This window comes from Ctenopharyngodon idella, chromosome 3 (assembly GCF_019924925.1).
Source record: "Ctenopharyngodon idella isolate HZGC_01 chromosome 3, HZGC01, whole genome shotgun sequence".
NCBI lineage: Eukaryota > Metazoa > Chordata > Actinopteri > Cypriniformes > Xenocyprididae > Ctenopharyngodon > Ctenopharyngodon idella.
The window spans coordinates 54,399,813-54,420,098 of NC_067222.1; the positions used below are offsets into that span (position 1 = coordinate 54,399,813).

The window sequence follows — 20,286 nt, forward strand, 5'->3', positions numbered from 1 at the left end:
TCAATTCTTACCATTAAAGTTCTAAAATGTATTCAGTCAAGAGCAGAAAGTGATTTTCTTTGTCTTTTGTTCTTTGATTAACATGACAGACAGCAGCAGGAATATTGGACTGCTGTCCCTTTAAGAGTTTATGAACGGTGTTTAACGGACCCAATACTGTTACGCACACAACATGGGTTCACTTTCTTAGCTATTTAACTGCGTTTATCTGAGTACCCACCAAGATTGCCTGTGCCGCTGGTTTTGACATACTTTTGTATGTATTTGACAGTTTAAGCGCAGTAAGCCACTAATTTTGGTACTTGTGACTCTGACTTCTGTCTCTGTTCGTGGCTTGTCCGCTCCACCTATATAGATCAGCGGTGCGCGCGCTTTTGGTGTGAGCGCGAAACCTGCGGGAATGACTAAAATTATGCGCAATACGTAAGCACTATTTAACAGGAGCGAATGAGATGAGTGAGAGGAGGCGCCCGCGCTTGTGTGTGTCACTTCACCGTGACAGAGAAGAGAGCGAGAACGCGCAGCTGACGTTATTGCCTGTGCCGCTGGTAACAAAACGGATCGGCTCAGAATCGGTAAGAAGGGAGACTGATCATGAGGAAAATCGGCCAATTCCGATCCCTGGCCAATCGATCGGTGCATCTCTAGTTCTTGTCTCATTCAGTGTGTTGATAACTTAAGAAACACTGTGATTGGACCTTTGAGTCAAGTGAGTTCATGTACAATCTGCTCCAGAGTTCAGCACAAATGCAAAGACTCACACCCATGTCATCCAAGATGTCCATGTCTTTCTTTTTTTCAGTCGAAAAGAAAAGGTTTTTGATGAAAACATTCCAGGATTATTCTCCTTATATACCCCTTTTCCACCAAGGCAGTTTGAGTGCTGGTTTTGAGTCAGAGCCTAGTTTTAAATCAGTTCTTTGTCTTTCGACAACCAAAGCACCAGCTCCGAACCAGGAAAAGTGGTTCGTAAGTAGCACCAAAACATTGCTGGGCTAGAAGTAAGAACCGCTTGCGTCAGGGGCTAGGTTACGATGACCAACAAGAAACTTGTGACCACCATTTTTTAAATAGCAGCTACAAGCAGCTTGATTGTAATCTCCGTCTATATACAAATTACGGCGAGCCCTGTTTGAATGCCAATGTAGGTTCGCAAAGCCATGAGCATCAATAGTAACAAAGCGTCTGCCATTGTTGATGGATTGCTTGTTTGAGATGCATCAGATCAGCGCGGACCATTTCGGCGAGTGACATCGGAGTGCTGCGGGTCCGCGGGAGCATTTGTAGAGCATGACTCCTTGTGCTTTTGGATCGTTCTCGCAGTGCTTTGATGTCATGTGCCAATCGCTCTGCGAGAAGCCGATGCATCTCAAACAAGCTTGGTATGTTTGTGTTTGGCGCTGCAGCGCTAGCTTTACTGTGAAATATGAGACATATACAGTAACGAAAACCTGGCTCTGTGCTGGCTCTCTAGCCCATGGAAAGACAAACCCGTTCTTAGAAGGCTCGTCAGTTGAACCAACTCCGAACTGGCACTAGCACTAGCTCTGAACTAACACCCGATTCGTGCTAGTGGAAAGGGGGTAATAGTGGACTTCAATGGCCTCCAGACGGTTTCTTCAGGCGAAAAGAAATTAAGGTTTTTGAAGAAAATGACCAATTGTTTAGCTAGATAAGACCCTTATTACTCGTCTGGTATTGTTTAAAGCCCTTTAAAGCTGCACTGAAACTAATTTTGACCTTCAACTGTTTGGAAGCCATTGAAGTCCACTATAAGGAGAATAATCCTGGAATGTTTTCATCAAAAACCTTAATTTCTTTTTGCCTGAAGAAAGAAGGACATAGACATCTTGGATGACATGGGGGTGAGTAAAGTATCAGGAAATTTTTATTTGAAAGTGGACTAATCCTTTAACCCTCAAGAGAAACATTACATTTTAACCCTTTCAAGCGTAAGTTTAAAATATTCTAACTGACCCCACAGAGTTAGTTTTTTTTTAATGCGACCATTATTTTAAAACGTTTGCATTTATTGTTTCCATGGCGACGCGTCATGCACGTCACGTACGCTGAACACAGCCACAATAACACTGTATGACAGATAGATCACTATTATTTTGTTTTTAATTTTTTATTTGAAATATTCACAAACTTGTTTACCATGTCATCAACTATCAGATATTCCTATTCTCAAATATGTGAAAGTGAGTGTGTTTTGTCATTTTAAAACCTTTATAAATGATCTTTATCTTGATCTATAACGCGAGATGGGCGCTGCCATCTTAGTTTGCCCCACAGTTCGCGGAGTCCTGTTAGTCGGATTTACAGCAGGTGAATTCATCAGTTTCTCCCAAAATACATGCAAGTATGTCTGAAACCTTAAAAAAAAAACATTGTGGCTGAAAACACTGCATAGTTGTGATATATGACAAGAGCTGAATGCATCCATCTTGCAGCCAAAGCGTGAAAGCACAGTTTGAATCTGGCAGTTATGTGATGTCGCTGAACGTTCTAAATCCCATATGTGGGACCGTACGCCCAGGGGGACAGAAATAAAAATCCCATATGTGGGACCATACCGCTCAAAGGGTTAATGGCTAAAGTGTCATTACACTGAAATTAGCACAAACTTGCAGTTCAGATTATAAACCCTCCCTGATAAACACATTGATATCACTGTTATGCTCTCTACACAGGCTATGTGGGTGTAATCTCACTGGTCAGTCCTGTGAAAGTTTGTCTTCGGCTCTACAGTCATCAAACTCTGTCCTGAGAGAGCTGGACCTGAGTAACAATGACCTGCAGGATTCTGGAGTGAAGCTTCTTTCTGATGGACTGAAGAGTCCAAACTGCCAGCTGCAGATACTGAGGTATTTAAAAACATATGAGATCATTTACAGTCACCCACTCATAGTGTTTGTAGATGATCTGACTGTTGATGTGTGTATTCTGCTCTCTTTCAGCCTCACTCTATGTAATCTCACTGTTTTGTCTTGTGAGAGTTTGTCATCAGTTTTACAATCCTCAAACTCTGTCCTGAGAGAACTGGACCTGAGTAACAATGACCTGCAGGATTCTGGAGTGAAGCTTCTTTCTGATGGACTGAAAAGAAACTGTAAGCTGAAGATTCTAAGGTAAATGGTTTTCCTTAAAGGGGTGGTTAATTGGGATTTAACTTTAGTTAGTGTGTAATGTTGTTGCTTGAAAATAAACAGTATCTGCAAAGTTACAGCTCTGAAAGTTCAATACAAACGAAGATATTGAACGTATATATATAAACGTATATATAAGTACGTTTTATTGTTTTTACGTGTCTTTTAAATGTATTTTGTTGCTATTTTTTGGTTGCATCAAGGACGTAAACAAAGACCAACGTGTTTTTGCTTCGCTAGCCAGATAGCTAAATTCTATTGCATACTTCTCCTACAAGCGCCAACAAACAGCTGTTCATGCTATATTAAACGATACCTTTACAAAAACGCTACTACTCAGTCATGTATTCAGATACAGTAAAGCTTTAATCAGGATAAAACTGTATATTGAAAGCTAACATAAACAGCAGTAACATTTACAAGTGACAGCATATCTAAACACTTTGACACAAATACAAACGAAATACTTATTATTCATAAACGTCCTTTAAAAACTGTGCTTGCAGAGGTTCTGCTTGACCCATCATATCATTACTGCTATCTGGTTCTGATTCAGGCTCAATTTGATACGGCCATATAGACGCCATTATTTACATTTCCACCTAAGCACATGTAACAACTAATGGTTAGAGGCATGGCTTTTCCGGATGCTTCAGCGAATCACAATACACTGAGCCAGCTAACCAATCTGAGCGTATTTCGAAGAGAGTGGTATGATAGAAGCAGGAAGTCAATCCGACTGTTCAAATGACAATGGAAACAGCAGTGTAGAATAAAGGGAAAATATATGAAAAATGCAGTGTTTTTTAAAAACAAAGCATTAAGACATGTTAAACTGTGCCCTATAAACACAATCAAGCCTAGAAAAAAAACAGTGAACCACTCCTTTAAAATAATTAACAAAATGCTACCACAATACAGTTATTCTCAATTGATTTGACACATTTGTCTAAACTCAGGTCACTGTTCTCCAAACAGTTAACACAGTGATCTGAACACTTTGTAATGACTGAAATGTGAAGGCCACATATGGATTCCCTATACTCTGAATTTGTCCTCTGCATTTTAACCCATCTAAGTTAGTGCACATACATTTACATTTACTCATTTGGCAGACGCTTTTATCCAAAGCGACTTACAAGTGAGGAATACAACAAGCGAGTCGTCATGACAAGTCAGACAGGCACAAAAAGTGCTCACAATACAAGTCTTAGGTAATGCTCAGAGTATCATAAGCTACAGTAGAGAGGGATTAGAGGAAGTGAAAGGATAGGTATACATTTTTTAATTTTTTTTTTTTTTAGTATGAGGTTAAGTGCTCACGAAAGAGATGAGTTTTCAGCTGTCTTTTGAATATTGCCAGGGATTCTGCATTCCGGATAAAGGCAGGAAGATCGTTCCACCAGCAAGGAACAGTGAACGAGAATGTCCTGGAGAGCGATTTCGTGCCTCTCTGTGATGGTACCACAAGCCTTCGCTCCTTTAATGAGCGTAGGCTTCTGGTAGGAGTGTAGACTCGTAAGAGTGAGTGGAAGTAGGAGGGTGCAGAGCCTGTGGCAGATCTGTAAGCAAGCGTCAACATTTGATGCGAGCAGCAATTGGTAGCCAGTGAAGAGAGATGAAGAGAGGTGTGACATGGGCTCTTTTGGACTCGTTGAAGACGAGACGTGCTGCAGCATTCTGAATCATTTGTAGAGGCCTGATTGTGCATGATGGCAGTCCAGCCAGAAGAGCATTGCAGTAATCAAGCCTAGAAATGACCAGGGCCTGGACCAGAAGTTGTGTTGCATGTTCTGTTAGAAAGGGCCTGATTTTCCTGATGTTGTATAGTGCAAATCTGCATGACCGAGTGGTCTTTGCAATGTGGTCTTTGAAGGTCAGTTGGTAATCAAGGCTTACTCCAAGATTTCTGGCCGAATTTGATGGGGTAATAGAAGATGTGCCTAGCTGGATGCTGAAATCATGATTTAGAGTCGGATTGGCAGGGAAGACGAGAAGCTCAGTCTTTGCCAGGTTGAGCTGTAGATGATGTTCCTTCATCCATGCCGAGATGTCCGCCAGACAGCTTGAGATTTGTGCAGCTACTGTGGGATCATCTGATTGGAATGGAAGGAAGAGTTGTGTGTCATCAGCATAGCAATGGTACGAGAAACCGTGTGCCTGAATGATGGGACCAAGTGATGTAGTGTAAATGGAGAAGAGGAGGGGTCCAAGCACTGAACCCTGAGGAACCCCTGTGGTCAGTTGATGAGCTTTGGATACCTCCCCTTTCCAGGCAACCCTGAAAGACCTTCCTGTGAGATAGGATTCAAACCAGAGAAGTGGAGTACCTGTGATGCCAAGTGATGAGAGGGTGGACAGAAGGATCTGATGATTCACCGTGTCAAAGGCAGCAGATAGATCGAGCAGAATGAGAACTGATGATTTGGAATTAGCCTTTGCAATCCGCAAGGATTCAGTAACCGACAGTAGTGCAGTCTCAGTCGAGTGGCCACTCTTGAAACCAGATTGATTGACGTCCAATTGGTTGCTCTGTGAGAGGAAAGATGACAGCTGGTTGAAAACAACTCGTTCAATTGTTTTTGCTATGAATGGTAGGAGAGAAACAGGTCTGTAGCTGTCTATGTGCTTAATGTGTTTTTTTTTAAGCAGTGGGGTTACCCAAGCCTGCTTGAATGTGTTAGGGAAAGTGCCAGTGTGGAGAGATGTGTTGATAATGTGTGTAAGTGCTGGTAAAAGTGTAGGAGCGATGGCTTGTAGAAGGTGTGAGGGGATGGGATCTAGAGGGCAGGTGGTGGGATGGCTGGAGAGGAGAAGTTTGGATACTTCTGTCTCAGTGAGAGGAGAGAATGAAGAAAGGTGGTGTGCGGCTGTGTGTGTGATTGGTCTGAGTTCCTGTCTGTGTGGAGCGGAGAACTGACTGCTGATGGTAGATGTTTTGTCAGTGAAAAAATTAGCAAAATTATCAGCAGTTAGTGATGAGGTGGGTGGTGGTGGAGGGAGACAGAGGAGAGAGTTGAATGTTTTGAAAAGTGTGCGTGTGTTTGAAGCGCTGTTGATTTTGTTGTGGAAATAGGTAGATTTAGCAGCATGAATTCCAGCAGAAAAGGATGAGAGCAGAGATTGATAGCAGCCTAGGTCATATTGGTCTTTTTGTATTTTGACTGTCTGTCAGCAGCTAGAGTTCTTACTAGAACCAGGAAGTATGACCATATTAGCCCAGTTCTGTCAACACTGCATTGGCTCCCTATTAAACAATGTATAGATTTTAAAATCTTGCTACTTACTTACAAAGAACTAAACGGTTTAGCTCCCCAGTACCTGAGCGAACTCTTAATGCATTATAGTCCTTCATGTCTATTGCGATCTCAGAATTCTGAAAGTTGATAATACCTAGAATATCAAAATCAGCTGCAGGCAGCAGATCCTTTTCCTATTTAACACCTAAACTTTGGAACAGTCTTCCTATCACTGTTCGGGAAGCAGACACACTCTGTCAGTTTAAGTCTAGACTATAAACACAGATGTTTAAACTTGCATACACATAAACCATTATCTACTTCTATAATTCAAATCATGTAAATTGTTAGGCTGCATAGATTAGGTCAGCCAGAACCAGGAACACTTCCCATAACACCTGATGTACTTGCTACATCATTAGAAGAATGGCGTCTACGCTAATATTAGTCTCTCTCTGTTTATCCTGAGGTTTTCTGTAGGCTGCCAGATCCAGGCCGTATCCAGATGAGATGAAGGACCTGCATTTAGACATGATGATAACGCAGTCCTGACGTTTCAACTAAACTATCCCCTGCAAAGGCCCCTTTCCCTTCCTTTCCCTATGTATAGATAAAACGCTAGCAAAATTATTCCAGTTCGCATAGATCCGCGGACACAACTAATTTTTCTGTATTATGCGGACCAGTAAATTAATTTGGCAAATAACACTTTAAAAAAAAAAAAAAAAAAAAAGCTTCTGCTCACATACACATTTAAACACGCAAACCTATAGACTAAACATGTAAATGAACAGCAAGAATGCATTAAAGGTATTCGGATCTCAGTAGGAAAGGTGTCGTTTAAGCGGCCTCTAAAGTAATAATTAACAATATTTTCTACACAAGTGATTCAATCAAAAACCAACTTTAACTCGATAAGAATTTCCCTATTGTCACTGTGAAGCTGCTTTGAAACAATATGTATTGTGAAAAACACTATAAAAATGAAGATAACTTGACAAGCCATTGACTTTCGCTATGTCAAAGGTTTCAGAGCCATGGTCTGCCCGCCAGCAGCGGCACCTTGCTTACATTTCCAAATTTACTACTGATATTCAACATGTTGCAGGTAAATCCAATGCAGTAGCAGATTGCCTTTCGCGAGCAAGCACCAATGTGGTACATTTGGGGGTGAATTACTCCAGTATGGCCACGGACCAGTGTCCAGTCCTTGAAGACAGGAGTCACGGGCCTTAAATTGGTTGATGTCATGTTTGATGAGGCCAGCATTTCGCTTCTTTGTGATGTTTCGTTAGGTTGTCCTCGTCCCATTGTACCCAGGAACTGGAGACGACACGTTTTTGATGTCATCCACGGTTTGTCACATCCGGGTACAAAAGCTTCCCAAAAGTTGATGGCTTTTAAATGTATCTGGCGTGGCCTCAAGAAAGATGTGGGAGCGTGTTCCGTTTTTTTATGCATCCCCTGTCAAAGAGTGAAAGTGCAGCGTCATATTAAGGCACCGTTAATGCGTTTTGAGGCACCGGAACGTCGCTTCGATCATGTGAACATTGACCTTGTTGGTCCTCTTCTTTTGTCGCGGGGGTACGCTCACCTGCTCACAATGGTGGATCGGACTACTAGATGGCCAGAGGTTGTGCCCTTGGTGTCAACATCTAGTGGGGACATTGCGTGTGCTTTTATTGGCACCTGGATCGCCAGATTTAGCACCCCTTTGGACATCTCCTCAGACCGTGGTTCCCAGTTCATGTCTGAGCTTTGGGCTGCAGTTGCACATAATCTGGGCATTAAGCTTCAGCACACTACAGTTTATCACCCACAAGCGAACGGTCTGTGTGAACATTTTCATCGATCCATGAAGTCTGCACTGAGGGCTTCCCTGAAGGATGACAACTGGTATGACCGGCTCCCATGGGCGTTGCTGGGACTTCGAACGGCACCTAAGGAGGATTTACTAGCTTGTTCCGTAACTTGTTTATGGGCAAACACTTAGGGTGCCTGGTGACTTTGTTCCTGATATCGACAACCCGTGGTCTAGCCCATGAAACAGTCTTACCCTGTAAAGCTGTGTCTCCACTTTCATCCCGGTGCCCACCTCTCAGCACGGACTTCACAAGGCTTGGGTTCCCAGTGATCTGTCTTCTGCAAAATTTGTGTTCGTTCAACATGATGCACACAGAGGGCCATTGAAACCTCCATATGATGGACCGTTCCGGGTTCTGAAGTCCATGGATAAGACATTTGTTATTGATGTAGGTGGGAGGTCGGAATGTGTCTCAATTGATCATCGTAATCCAGCTCACAAAGACCAGAATCGGCCAACTGAGGTGGCTGTGGCACCCCGACGTGGACGACCTGCTTCTGTCAACCTGTCTGGCAAGTTTGTTGCTCAAGGTTTTCCTGGCAATAGCCCGCTGCAGGTGACCCATACAAGAGCGGGACGCAGCATTTGCATTAGTTGCAGGCTGTGTGTTTTCCCCTTTAAGGGATTGACGTTTCCCTCGGAGGGTGTTCGGATTAATAAAGCATTAGCCAGTTCACAACTTTTCATGCAACATTGATATCGTCTCTGTTCATTTAATCAGACGAACACCCACAACCTTGAGTTGACAGTTTGAACATTGTTGTTTGCTTTAATTTATTTTCAAGATCTGAGGTGAATTAGGCTATCCATAGGGTATATGTCGAACGTCACATGACCAAACCGGAAAACTGGTCTCATTGCATCCTCATCCTTGCAACCTGTCAGAGAAAGTGTTAACAGCAGTATGAACTGACGGCATATCTATGGACTTTTAAGGTAAACAGCAAAACTACCTAGTTCACATTGTTTTAGGTGTTTTATTCTATTAAATATCTATAAAAAAATGTTAGTGCAAAGAAGAAAAATTAAAGAAACTTTTAAATATCAATCTGCATATGCAGGAGACATTAGTTATGCTCATCTTTGCTTGCTCCTTTTAACCCTTTGATGTGTACGGTCACACCAGTGTGATCAGTCTTGGCTGGTCCCTGGAGCGTACGATCACACCGTTGTGATTAGAACCTTCAGCACATCACGTGATCAACTGCCAAATTCAAATGTGCTTGTGCGATTTGGCTGGCGCCAAGCCCGAGTTTTCATATCATTCCTGTTCAGTGCTTTTCATATCACAAATATGCAGAGTTTTCGACCACATACGATTGTATATTTAAGCTTTATCTTAAATAAAGGCCTGTTTGTGTAAAAAAAAAAAAAAAAAAAAAAATCCATATTTAAACAAGTTATGAAGTGAAATGTCGAGCTTCCGCCAGACCACCTTCCGTATTCAACATACACAGAAAGTGTAAAGCTTGATATGGATATTTTTTTACACAAACGCATTGCTTCGCTTCAGAAGGCCTTTATTAACCCTCCGGAGCCATGTGGAGCACATATTTATGATGGATGGATGAGGATGGAAGCATTTTGCCATTATAAAGCCCAGATGCGTCAGGATATTTATTAATATTTCTTCAATTATGTTCATCAGGAACAAGAAAGTCATATACACCTAGGATGGCTTGAGGGCGAGTAAAGCTTGGGGTAATTTTCATTTGAAAGTGAACTAATCCTTTAAATTAAAAGTTATTATGCCTAATAAATTGATAGCTTTCAGCTATACTGTAATGTTGAATGTCTATAATTAATTTAAAAAAATAAATTTTTACAGAGACATTATTAGTATTAGTATCAGTGATACTGGCCTTCATTCATAAAAAGATGCCATTAAACAAATATTTAAAATATACTGTCTTTAAGTTTATTCTACATTAATTTGGAGAGTAACTGTGAGATAATTACAATATAAAAATATTAAAAACTTCAGTGTTTTTAATCATGATTAATTACTGAAAAATGGTAGATTAAAGGATTAGTCCACTTTTAAATAAACTTTTCCTGATAATTTACTCACCCCCATGTCATCCAAGATGTTCATGTCTTTCTTTCGTCAGTCGAAAAGAAATTAAGGTTTTTGAGGAAAACATTCCAGGATTCTTCTGCATATAGTGGATTTCAACGGCTACCAACAGGTTGAAGGTCCAAATTGCAGTTTCAGTGCAGCTTCAAAGGGCTTTAAACGATACCAGACGAGGAATAAGAGTCTTATCTACAAAATATCGCCTTGAACGTACTTAAGTGTTTTGAAGAATGCGGAAACGTTAAGTACGTTCAAAAATGATATTTTGTGTTTATAAAGCATAAACGGTTGTATGTTTTTTTTTTTTTTTTTTTTTTTTAAATGACCGATCATTTTGCTAGATAAGACTCGCCTGCGTGCGCCACATAGCTATAAAAAAATAACCATATTTTTTAAAACTCCTGCTTAGGCTACGTCCACACGAAGCTTACACTATCTGATTTTTTTTTTTTTTTTTTTTCTTCGTCTCAAGAAATATCTGCGTACACACGAAACCACTGAAATGACTCAAAACGATGTAGTATACATGCCAGATCAGTATGTGACGCTGTAATTCTGCAATAGAGATACACTAAAAACAAAGAATAAGACTTGGAGCATGCACAAAAACCTTGCGCGTTGTATACAAACTTTAGTAAAGCTTCGAAATAAAGCTTTATTTTAATAAAGCTTTAGGCTCGGTAGCTTCTGCAGCACGAACACAAGCATGTAGTATGCTATTATTGTTGTTGTTGCTGTTTTGTGCTGTTAGCGGTGTCTGACTAGGGTCGACACGTGGGGTGATAACATCACCGTTTCACAAAATATACGGATTGGCTGTACACATGAAAATGCAAAGGGCGTCATTTTCAGATTTATCCACTCTGGGACCCGGTTTCAAAAAATAGCGGTTTCACCTTCTGAAAACGCCGGATACGTCTGGACGAAACGCCTATACGATTCAAAAATTTTGTTATTTGTTATTAACTAACATCAGCTATATTACATCTAATGGGAATTAGGAAATTATATACTGATAATATACAACAATGCCAAGGTCTCTGGAAAGAGGTTTGGTTAAGTGATATTTATGTTACACTTGGTTGAGTCCGATGACGGTGACGTTTTCCACTGGTTGTGCTGGGTGACAATGCAGTGGGGAGAGGAGCCAGAATATGTTTCAACAGTCTTGAACATGAAGCTCTGTGGGATGCTGATCTCCTGGAGCACCAAAGGGTCCTAAAATCTGGAACACGCAGATGAGGCCCTGGCGTAGGTGCAGAAGGTCCTTAACAATCTGGAACACGCAGACGAAGGTACCTTGGAAGCAAGGTTTGCCCTCCTGAGCTTAACCTTGTTGCAAATATCGTTATTGTCTCACTGGATGGAAACTCTGAACGTAGTGGTTGTTAATGTCTCTTTCCTCACAGGCTGGAGGCTCAGAATGTGTTTGTCTCTGTTGCTGCCTCACAAGCTGTAGACTCAGATCGTGGGACCTGTTGTTGTCTCTCTGGATGGACCAGAGGCTCAGAACGGTGTTGTATCTGTTAGTGTCTCAGCTTCGCAAGCCGGGACTCAGAACGGCATATCTGTTAATGTCTCACTCCTTACAGAGTTGAGACCCAGAACGGTATATCTGTTATGTCTTTCTCTTTTGAAGGGCAGACTCAGAACGGTGTATCTGTTAATGTCTATCCCTGTGCAGAACAGACTCAGAACAAGGAATGTCTGTTGAAAGGGTACCTTTATCCCTTAAGGGCAAGGGCAGAAACTGCATGTGGACCAATGAGAAGTCCTGTCCTTCACAGGCTTGGTACAAGAGGTTTTCTTCTTGCCCTCTAAGAGGTGTCTGGATGTTGTCCTTACATCTTTATCTGATGGCGTTGGACAGTTTGTTTGTGTTAGTCCACCAAGATCCAATAAAAATGTAGCAAACCTTTGCCCGCTGTTATGGACAGAGAGGGGCCTGGCCATAAACTGGGCCCTGGAATGTGCTGTTCACTACATTTGTCCTCGGGGTTCCCCCCACACATCAGGATTTCTGATAGTAAATATTCAGTGAATATTTGTTGAATATTTAGGATTTGCGATCGGGGTGCCTCCGACGTTCTTCCAAGCAGACTCAGCCACTCTTAACACACCTCACACCACAGGAAAATCTGATAAGATACTATGTAGAACCATCAAGATAATCAGGACATTACCTAGGATTATCAGAAGGGGAGAAATCGGCCCAAAATCAGCCCGATTATCTTGTGGTGTGTACCCAGCATAAGCCGATCACGAGTTACTCCACGTGAAAGAACCATTTTAAAAATGGCCATCAGGGGGCGCCAATGGATAAACAAAAAGGCTGCCTCAGTTTCAAATGCTGTAACTTTTGATTTCTTTGTGGGATCACAGATTTAATCCAGATACAGCTCACATATAGAGGAACATCACCAAAAAAAAGAGCTGTCCTCCTACCTTAGTTCCTCTCTGAGTTATTGCATGTCAAATATGAAATGTATGTAAAATTTCCCTTGAGCAAACTTTTATTTTTTTGTCTTTATCAGCAGTTTCTCAGCATGAGAGTGTCCAAATGTAATTTATTTATTTTTTTATGTAAAGGTTTTTTTTCTTTTTTTTTTTTTTTTTTTTTCCCAAACGATACCAACCTTTTGACTCTCTTTGTTAGAGATTTGAAGTTGTAGCGTCTGCACAGGATCAAGATCATCAAAACAATTTTGAATTCGAACTTCTCCTGTATATCTCACGTTAGGCTCCGGCCTGGCTGAAGTTTATGGCTCATCCGACAGCTTGGCTGTGAGGTGTGAGACATCTCAGATATCCATAAAACTCTCCCTCCTTGCCTTCACAAAGATCTTTGTCAACTTGGGTCGAATTACCCTAAAACAGGCCTGAATTCCAAAACCCTAATACACATCACACACACACATACAGACACACACACGCGCATGGAGACTGTATTTACATTTAGCCTCAAAATATGACTATGCCAAAGTGTACCCTTTTGTTATATCCAGTGTGTATGCATGTATCCATATTATAGAAGCTTAGTTACGACTGTAGTTGTGTTAGTTTTACTCTAAAAGCTATATTCAAGTATAAAACTGTATCTCTCTCTTAATGTCTTTTCCACCTATCATGTTTAGTTTTGTTTGAAAACTTTCTGAATGTTCTAATTAACAAGGTATGTTACGTTACTGTAAAATGCATTTTTTATTTACTATTATATATACTATCTATCTATCTATTTTCTATTTACTATTCATATATACTATGCAAATTAGGTCGTAAATGGAGACGAAGAAAAAGTTTGCCCACCAAAATTGCACCCTCACCATTGGCTGGTGCATCCAAGGAGGCGTTTTGGCTTGTTTGTCTTTAAAAGACAATGACACACATCTCTCAATGTTGAGTCTTCTTCATCCATCGCCGTCACCTGAAGTCTTCACTAGGGTTGGGAATCGTAAGAAATTTTCAGGTTCCGGTTCCATTAAAATAATTAAACTACTAATAAAAAATAGTAGTAAGGGAAAAATGCACAATACTTGACTCAAAAAGTCCTTTTTGTGTTTATTATTCTTGTAAAATGATTTCAACAGACTGCTAATCTCATATTCGCTAACACTTTACAATAAGTTTCATTAGTTAACATTAGTTAACTACATTAGTTAACATGAACTAATAATGAACTGCACTTATACAGCATTTATTAATATTTGTTAATCAGGGTTCCCACGTGCCTTGAAAGTACTTGGATTTCAGACACATGAATTCAAGGTCTGGAAAGTACTTGAAAACAAATATTGGTCCTTGAAAGTGCTTGAACTAAATTTGAAATAAATTTTGTGAAAATTATAACATGCCCCTATTAGTCCTAGTATATTTGTTTTGGAATATTATTTTACAATCAGTTTCCGAGTGTTTTCCATTGCGGTACTTCCCATTGTTTGTTATTAGGCAGGGTTTCGACATTTGAGCTGTGACACTTGCTGTGTCCGAAATGAACATTCTTATTGGTGTGTGCGATTTTGATCGTGGACGATTAAAAGGTCTCCACGATCTGCTTTTTAAGAAATATTGCTGTGTCGTGCTATAGTGCTTTCTGTCAGTTACAGTCCTGGTGCCTCTGTCTCAACATACTGTGTAGTAAAAAGCGACATACATTCACATCACATGTTAAAACAGCGGTAGAGTTATACTCACGGAACACTGCAGTTATTCACAATCACAAAAGTTTATTATTTGCATGAGTTTTAAAGCCCTGCTGGTTAAACATTTTATCTGCGTGCTGGTCTGACACGTGCTTTTCTGAGCAATACGCCCGAAGCGCGCACACTCAAAAAGCCTGTCTCAAACTGCATTTGCTGGACAAAGATATCATTTGCATCTTATTCTGCTAATACTGTCAATACACACAAGGTTTACACCATCGGTTAAGTGTAAAGTTAAAGTAAACGGTTGAGAGAAAATCGAATGTGTATCGTCTAGGTTACTATTGTAACCCCCGTTCCCTGAAGGAGGGAACGGAGACGTTACGTCGATACTGACGTAATAGGGTCTCGCTTGGGAGCCCAATCACCTCCAAGGGATACAAAACAAGCCAATGGAAATTGGCCAGTGAGATTTACATGCCGGACCACGCCCCCGGCATCCGGGTATAAACAGACCCGGCATACTCACCTGCATTCATATTTTTGCTGAGGAGCCGAGATAGACATCTGGCCGCTCAGCGGTGACTCAGAGCTATGGCAGGGGGACGTAACATCTCCGTTCCCTCCTTCAGGGAACGGGGGTTACAATAGTAACCTAGACGTTCCCATTCAGTCAGTCACGTTTGACGTTACGTCGATACTGACGTAATGGGGTCCAGTGGAAAGCGCCATAGCGACTGAACCACGTTACGAGTGTTAGGGAGGCAGATGCTGGCAAGCCGTAGCGTGCCCAATGCAAGTGCGGCCCCTACTCGTAACCCTCCAGCGCCCAGAGTAAGCCCAGGAATGTCTTCCATACCAGTGGGATGGAGAGGACAGGGCGATACCATGGAGAAGGTCGAAGCTGCTGTTCCTTACCCCCGGGGAAGAGTGCTTCGGAACTCAATTCCCACATTTTCTCAGCCATGACCAAAACGCCAGGAAAGCGTTCCCCGAGGAGGGGAGAGCTACGGAGACCACACCCTGCCCAAAGGGAGGTAATGTGTGGAAAACACATATGGACTGGCCTGAGGACAGTAACGCATATGGAAGATCTCTGACGTAGGTCCTACCTTCCGGGAGGAACACACTAGCAGTCAGAGACAGGGCAGAGCGAAGCCGCCCAGGGAAAGACACGGGTTTACCGTCAGGGAAACCGTACCGTGGACAAACACATATGGGATTACCTGCGGGGAATCACAGCATATGGGCATCGAAATGTATTCGGTGTCGCCCAGCCTGCAGCTCTACCAATGTCTGCAACAGAGGCGCCGTGCGCCAACGCCCAGGAAGAAGCAACACCCCGAGTGGAGTGAGCTCGCAACCCGAGGGGGCACGGCTCGCCTTGGGACTGGTACGCCAAGGCAATGGCATCCACTATCCAGTGGGCCAACCTCTGTTTGGAGACAGCCTTTCCCTTCTGCTGACCTCCAAAACAGACTCAGAGCCCCTGAAGCTCTTTGTGCGGTGCACGTAAACGCGCAAGGCACGAACGGGACACAGCAGCGCAAGGGCTGGGTCTGCCTCCTCCAAGGGCTGGGTAAGGGCTGGGTCTGCAGCGCTTGTAAGTTCACCACCTGGTCCCGGAAGGGAGTGGTGGGAACTTTGGGCACATATCCAGGCCGGGGTCTCAGGACAATGTGAGAGAAGTCCGGCCCGAATTCCAGGCACGAATCGCTGACTGAAAATGCCTGCAGGTCCCCAACCCTCTTGAAGGAGGCGAGCGCGGTCAGGAGCACTGTCTTCAAAGACAGATGTTTTAGCTCAGCTGACTCAAGGGGCTCGAAGAGAGCCCTCCGCAGGCCCGTGAGGGCGACAGAGAGATCCCAAGAGGGGACGATGCGAGGCCTAGGGGGATTTAACCTCCTGGCGCCTCTGAGGAACCTGATGACCAGGTCGTGCTTTCCTAGTGACTTGCCATCGAGCACATCGTGATGTGCTGCGACGGCGGCCACATAGACCTTCACGGTGGAGGGGGACAGCCTCCGCTCCAAACCCTCTTGAAGGAAGGAAAGCACGGCACTGATCGGGCATTTCCGGGGGTCTTCCCGGTGGGAAGAACACCACTCAACGAACAGACTCCACTTCATGGCGTAAGCGCGCCTCGTAGAGGGGGCTCTAGCCGAAGTGATGGTGTCAACTACCGCGGACGGTAGGCCACTTAAGTCTGCCGCGTCCCATTCAGGAACCACACGTGGAGGTTCCACAGGTCGGGACGTGGGTGCCATATGGTGCCCTGCCCCTGAGAAAGGAGGTCCTTCCTCAAGGGGATGCGCCAGGGATGGGCTGTTGCGAGGAGCATGAGTTCTGGGAACCAGGTCCGGTTGGGCCAGTACGGCGCAACTAGCAAGACCTGCTCCTCGTCCTCCCTGATCTTGCACAGTGTCTGTGCGAGAAGGCTCACTGGGGGGAAACACATACTTGCGTAGACCCCGGGGCCAGCTGTGTGCCAGTGCATCCGTGCCGAGGGTCCCCTCGGTCAGGGAATAAAACAACTGGCAGTGGGCGGATTCCTGAGAGGCAAACAGGTCCACCTGTGCCTCCCCGAATCGGCTCCAGACCAGCTGGACCACCTGGGGGTGGAGTCTCCATTCCCCCGGGAGCGTGAGCTGTCGTGAGAGCGCGTCGGCCACACGATTGAGCTCGCCCGGGATGTAGGAGGTGCGCAGCGACCTGAGTCGGCGCTGACTCCACAGGAGGAGATGGCGGGCGAGTTGCGACATGCGAGGGGAGCGTAGACCACCCTGGTAGTTGATGTACGCTACTGTCGATGTATTGTCCGTCCGGACCAGCACATACTTGCCCTGCAGCAGCGGTCGAAACCGGCGCAGAGCAAGGAGTACTGCTAGCAACTCGAGGCAGTTGATGTGCCAGTGGCGTTGGGGTCCTGTTCAGGAACCCGAAGCCGACTGACCATTGCATATGGCACCCCAGCCGGTGGTGGAGGCATCTGTTGTAACAACCAGATGCCTGGACACTTGTACTAGGGGCACCCTGGCCCGTAGAAAAGCAAGGTCTGACCACGGGCTGAATGTGCGGTGACAACTCGGTGTGATGACCACAGAGAGTGAGCCACGGTGCCACGCCCACCTCGGGACTCAGTCATGAAGCCAGTGCTGAAGCGGTCTCATATGAAGCAATCCGAGCGGCGTGACCGCGGCTGCGGATGCCATATGCCCCAGGAGCCTCTGAAATTGTTTCAGTGGGACCGCTGTTTTCCGCGAGAACGAATTGAGGCAGTTCAGCACCGACTGTGCATGCTCGTTGGTGAGACGTGCTGTCATGTTGACCGAGTCCAGCTCCACACCGAGAAAAGAGATGCTCTGCACGGGGCAAAGCTTGCTCTTTTCCCGGTTGACCCGAAGCCCCAACTGGCTGAGGTGACTGAGCACCAGGTCCCTGTGTTCGCACAACTGCTCTCGCGACTGGGCCAGAATGAGCCAGTCCTCGAGGTAGTTGAGAATGCGAACGCCCACTTCCCTGAGCGGGGCAAGGGCCCCCTCTGCGACTTTGGTAAAGACTTTCTTCGAAGACTTGGCGGCCTGGGCGGGTGGCGTGGCCTTCCTGCGGGAGGCTCGGGGAGGATGGGATGGCTCCGATCTCCTGGAAGCCTGAGCCGCAGGAGGACGCCCTCGGCGAGGAGCAGGCGGAGGCACGGCCCGTGGCGGATTGGTGGCAACATCACGCCGGGGCAGGATGTGTTTTATGGCCTCCGTCTGCTTTTGCACTGCCGAGAACTGCTGTGCAAAGTCCTCGACAGTGTCGCCGAAGAGGCCGGCCTGGGAGATGGGGGCGTCGAGAAAGCGGACTTTGTCGGCGTCCTTCATCTCGGCCAGGTCCAGCCAAAGATGCCGTTCCTGGACCACCAGGGTGGACATCGTCTGACCCAGGGCCCGCGCCGTGACCTTTGTCGCCCTGAGGGCGAGGTCGGTCACCGTACGCAGTTCTTGCAAGAGCCCTGGCTCAGAACTACCCTCGTGCAGCTCCTTGAGAGCTTTCGCCTGATGGACCTGCAAGATGGCCATGGCGTTCAGGGCAGAGGCCGCCTGTCCAGCGGCAGAGTAAGCCTTGGCAGCAAGAGCGGCCGTGGTCTTACTCGCCTTGGACGGGAGACGCGGACGGTTCCGCCAGGTGGCCGCGGACTGCGGGCACAAGTGCACCGCAATCGCACGTTCCACCTGCGGAATATCCACGTACCCCTTGGCGGCCCCACCGTCGAGGGTAGTGAGAGTGGAGGAGGCAGAAGTACGGTTTCTGGCAGTGTGAGGTGCCATCCACGTCTTCTGGAGCTCCTCATGCACCTCCGGGAAGAAGGGCGCTGGGGCGGGCCGTGGCTGGGAGCCACGGCCCGAACCCAGAAACCAATCATCCAGCCGCGAGCGCTCGGGACACGGTGGAGGGTTCCACATGAGACCGATGCCCGCGGCGGCCCGGGCAAGCATGGCAGTCAACTCAGAGTCCGCTTCCGACTGAGCAGCCGTCCCTGAGAGCGGAAGCTCGGAGTCGTTGTCATTCTCTGAGTCATCTAGCCCACTCCCCGATGCAGCAATCGACATCTGGTCCTCCTCCGGAGCACCGAAAGTGACGCGGGGGACCCCCGTGGAGGGCCCTGTGGCAGCAGCTGACAACTCGACGGCACATGGCGTTGCAGAGGAGGGGGAGGTTCGTGGGGGCGGACCCAACGAATAGGCTCTCACTGTAACCCTCAGATATCCCAAAGTACTAACCAGACCGGCGGCCTTACCAGCCGCGGGTGCTTGGGTAGTAACAGAGTGGACTCATGCCTCCGTGTTAAAGGAGAGTCGCGATCTCAATGCCAACATGGACATGCCCTTGCAATGAGGGCACGTGCCATCCACGAGCGCTGACTTAGCGTGCTGTTTACCCAGACACGTGAGACAGTGATCGTGGCCGTCAGAGGAGGTCAGGAAACGACCGCATCCAGAAACACACGGACAAAAAGACATCTTGAAAAAGACGCTGATTGCCCGTGCTTGCTCTTTTAGTATACTCACCCGCCAAAGCACACAGGGATGAGTGCAGCACCGTCCTGTGGGCAGCGCGCCGTCACACCCACCGCTGAGCGTGCCTTCCCACCAGCTGGAGAGACTCGAGCAGCCACCGGAACCAAAAACAACAAAAGCAATTAAAATTGCTGTTGAAGGAACTGGTCCTAAGCAATTAAAATTGCTGTTTTTGTACTCTTTTTCAAGAATATTCATTCAGAGGAGAAAGGAAGATCCAAACCGATCGGCTCCGAAGCAAAAGTATGAATGCAAGTGAGTATGCCGGGGGCGTGGTCCGGCATGTAAATCTCACTGGCCAATTTCCATTGGCTTGTTTTGTATCCCTTGGAGATGATTGGGCTCCCAAGCGAGACCCCATTACGTCAGTATCGACGTAACGTCAAACGTGACTGACTGAATGGGAACAATATATTATATGTGCGCACGAGCCTTAAAGGGACATACAACAAATGCTGCGACTTGTCCTTATAGGGATAGTTCAACCAAAAATGAAAATTCTGTCTTTATTTACTCACTCTAAAGTTGTTCCAAACCTGTATTAATTTCTGTCTTGTGCTGAATACAAAATAACATATTTTGAAGAACGTGGGTAACCAAACATTTGCTAGTACCCACTGACATCCGTAGTATTTTCTTTCCTACTATGGAACTCACTGGGGACCAGCAACTGTTTGGTTACCCACATTCTTCAAAAAAAATGTGTATGTTCAACAGAAGAAATTTATTCGGGTTTTAAACAACTTCTACGG

At 45.2% G+C, this 20,286-nt stretch overlaps 1 protein-coding gene across 1 annotated transcript in view; it reads left to right on the forward strand.

Moving 5' to 3' along the window:
• The window catches only part of LOC127507987 (NACHT, LRR and PYD domains-containing protein 12-like), a 59,947-nt gene that overhangs the window by 10,113 nt on the left and 29,548 nt on the right, over positions 1-20,286 (forward strand). The window contains 1 exon segment of the mRNA XM_051885407.1: positions 2,697-3,134. Coding sequence (XP_051741367.1) covers positions 2,697-3,134 — 438 coding nt within the window.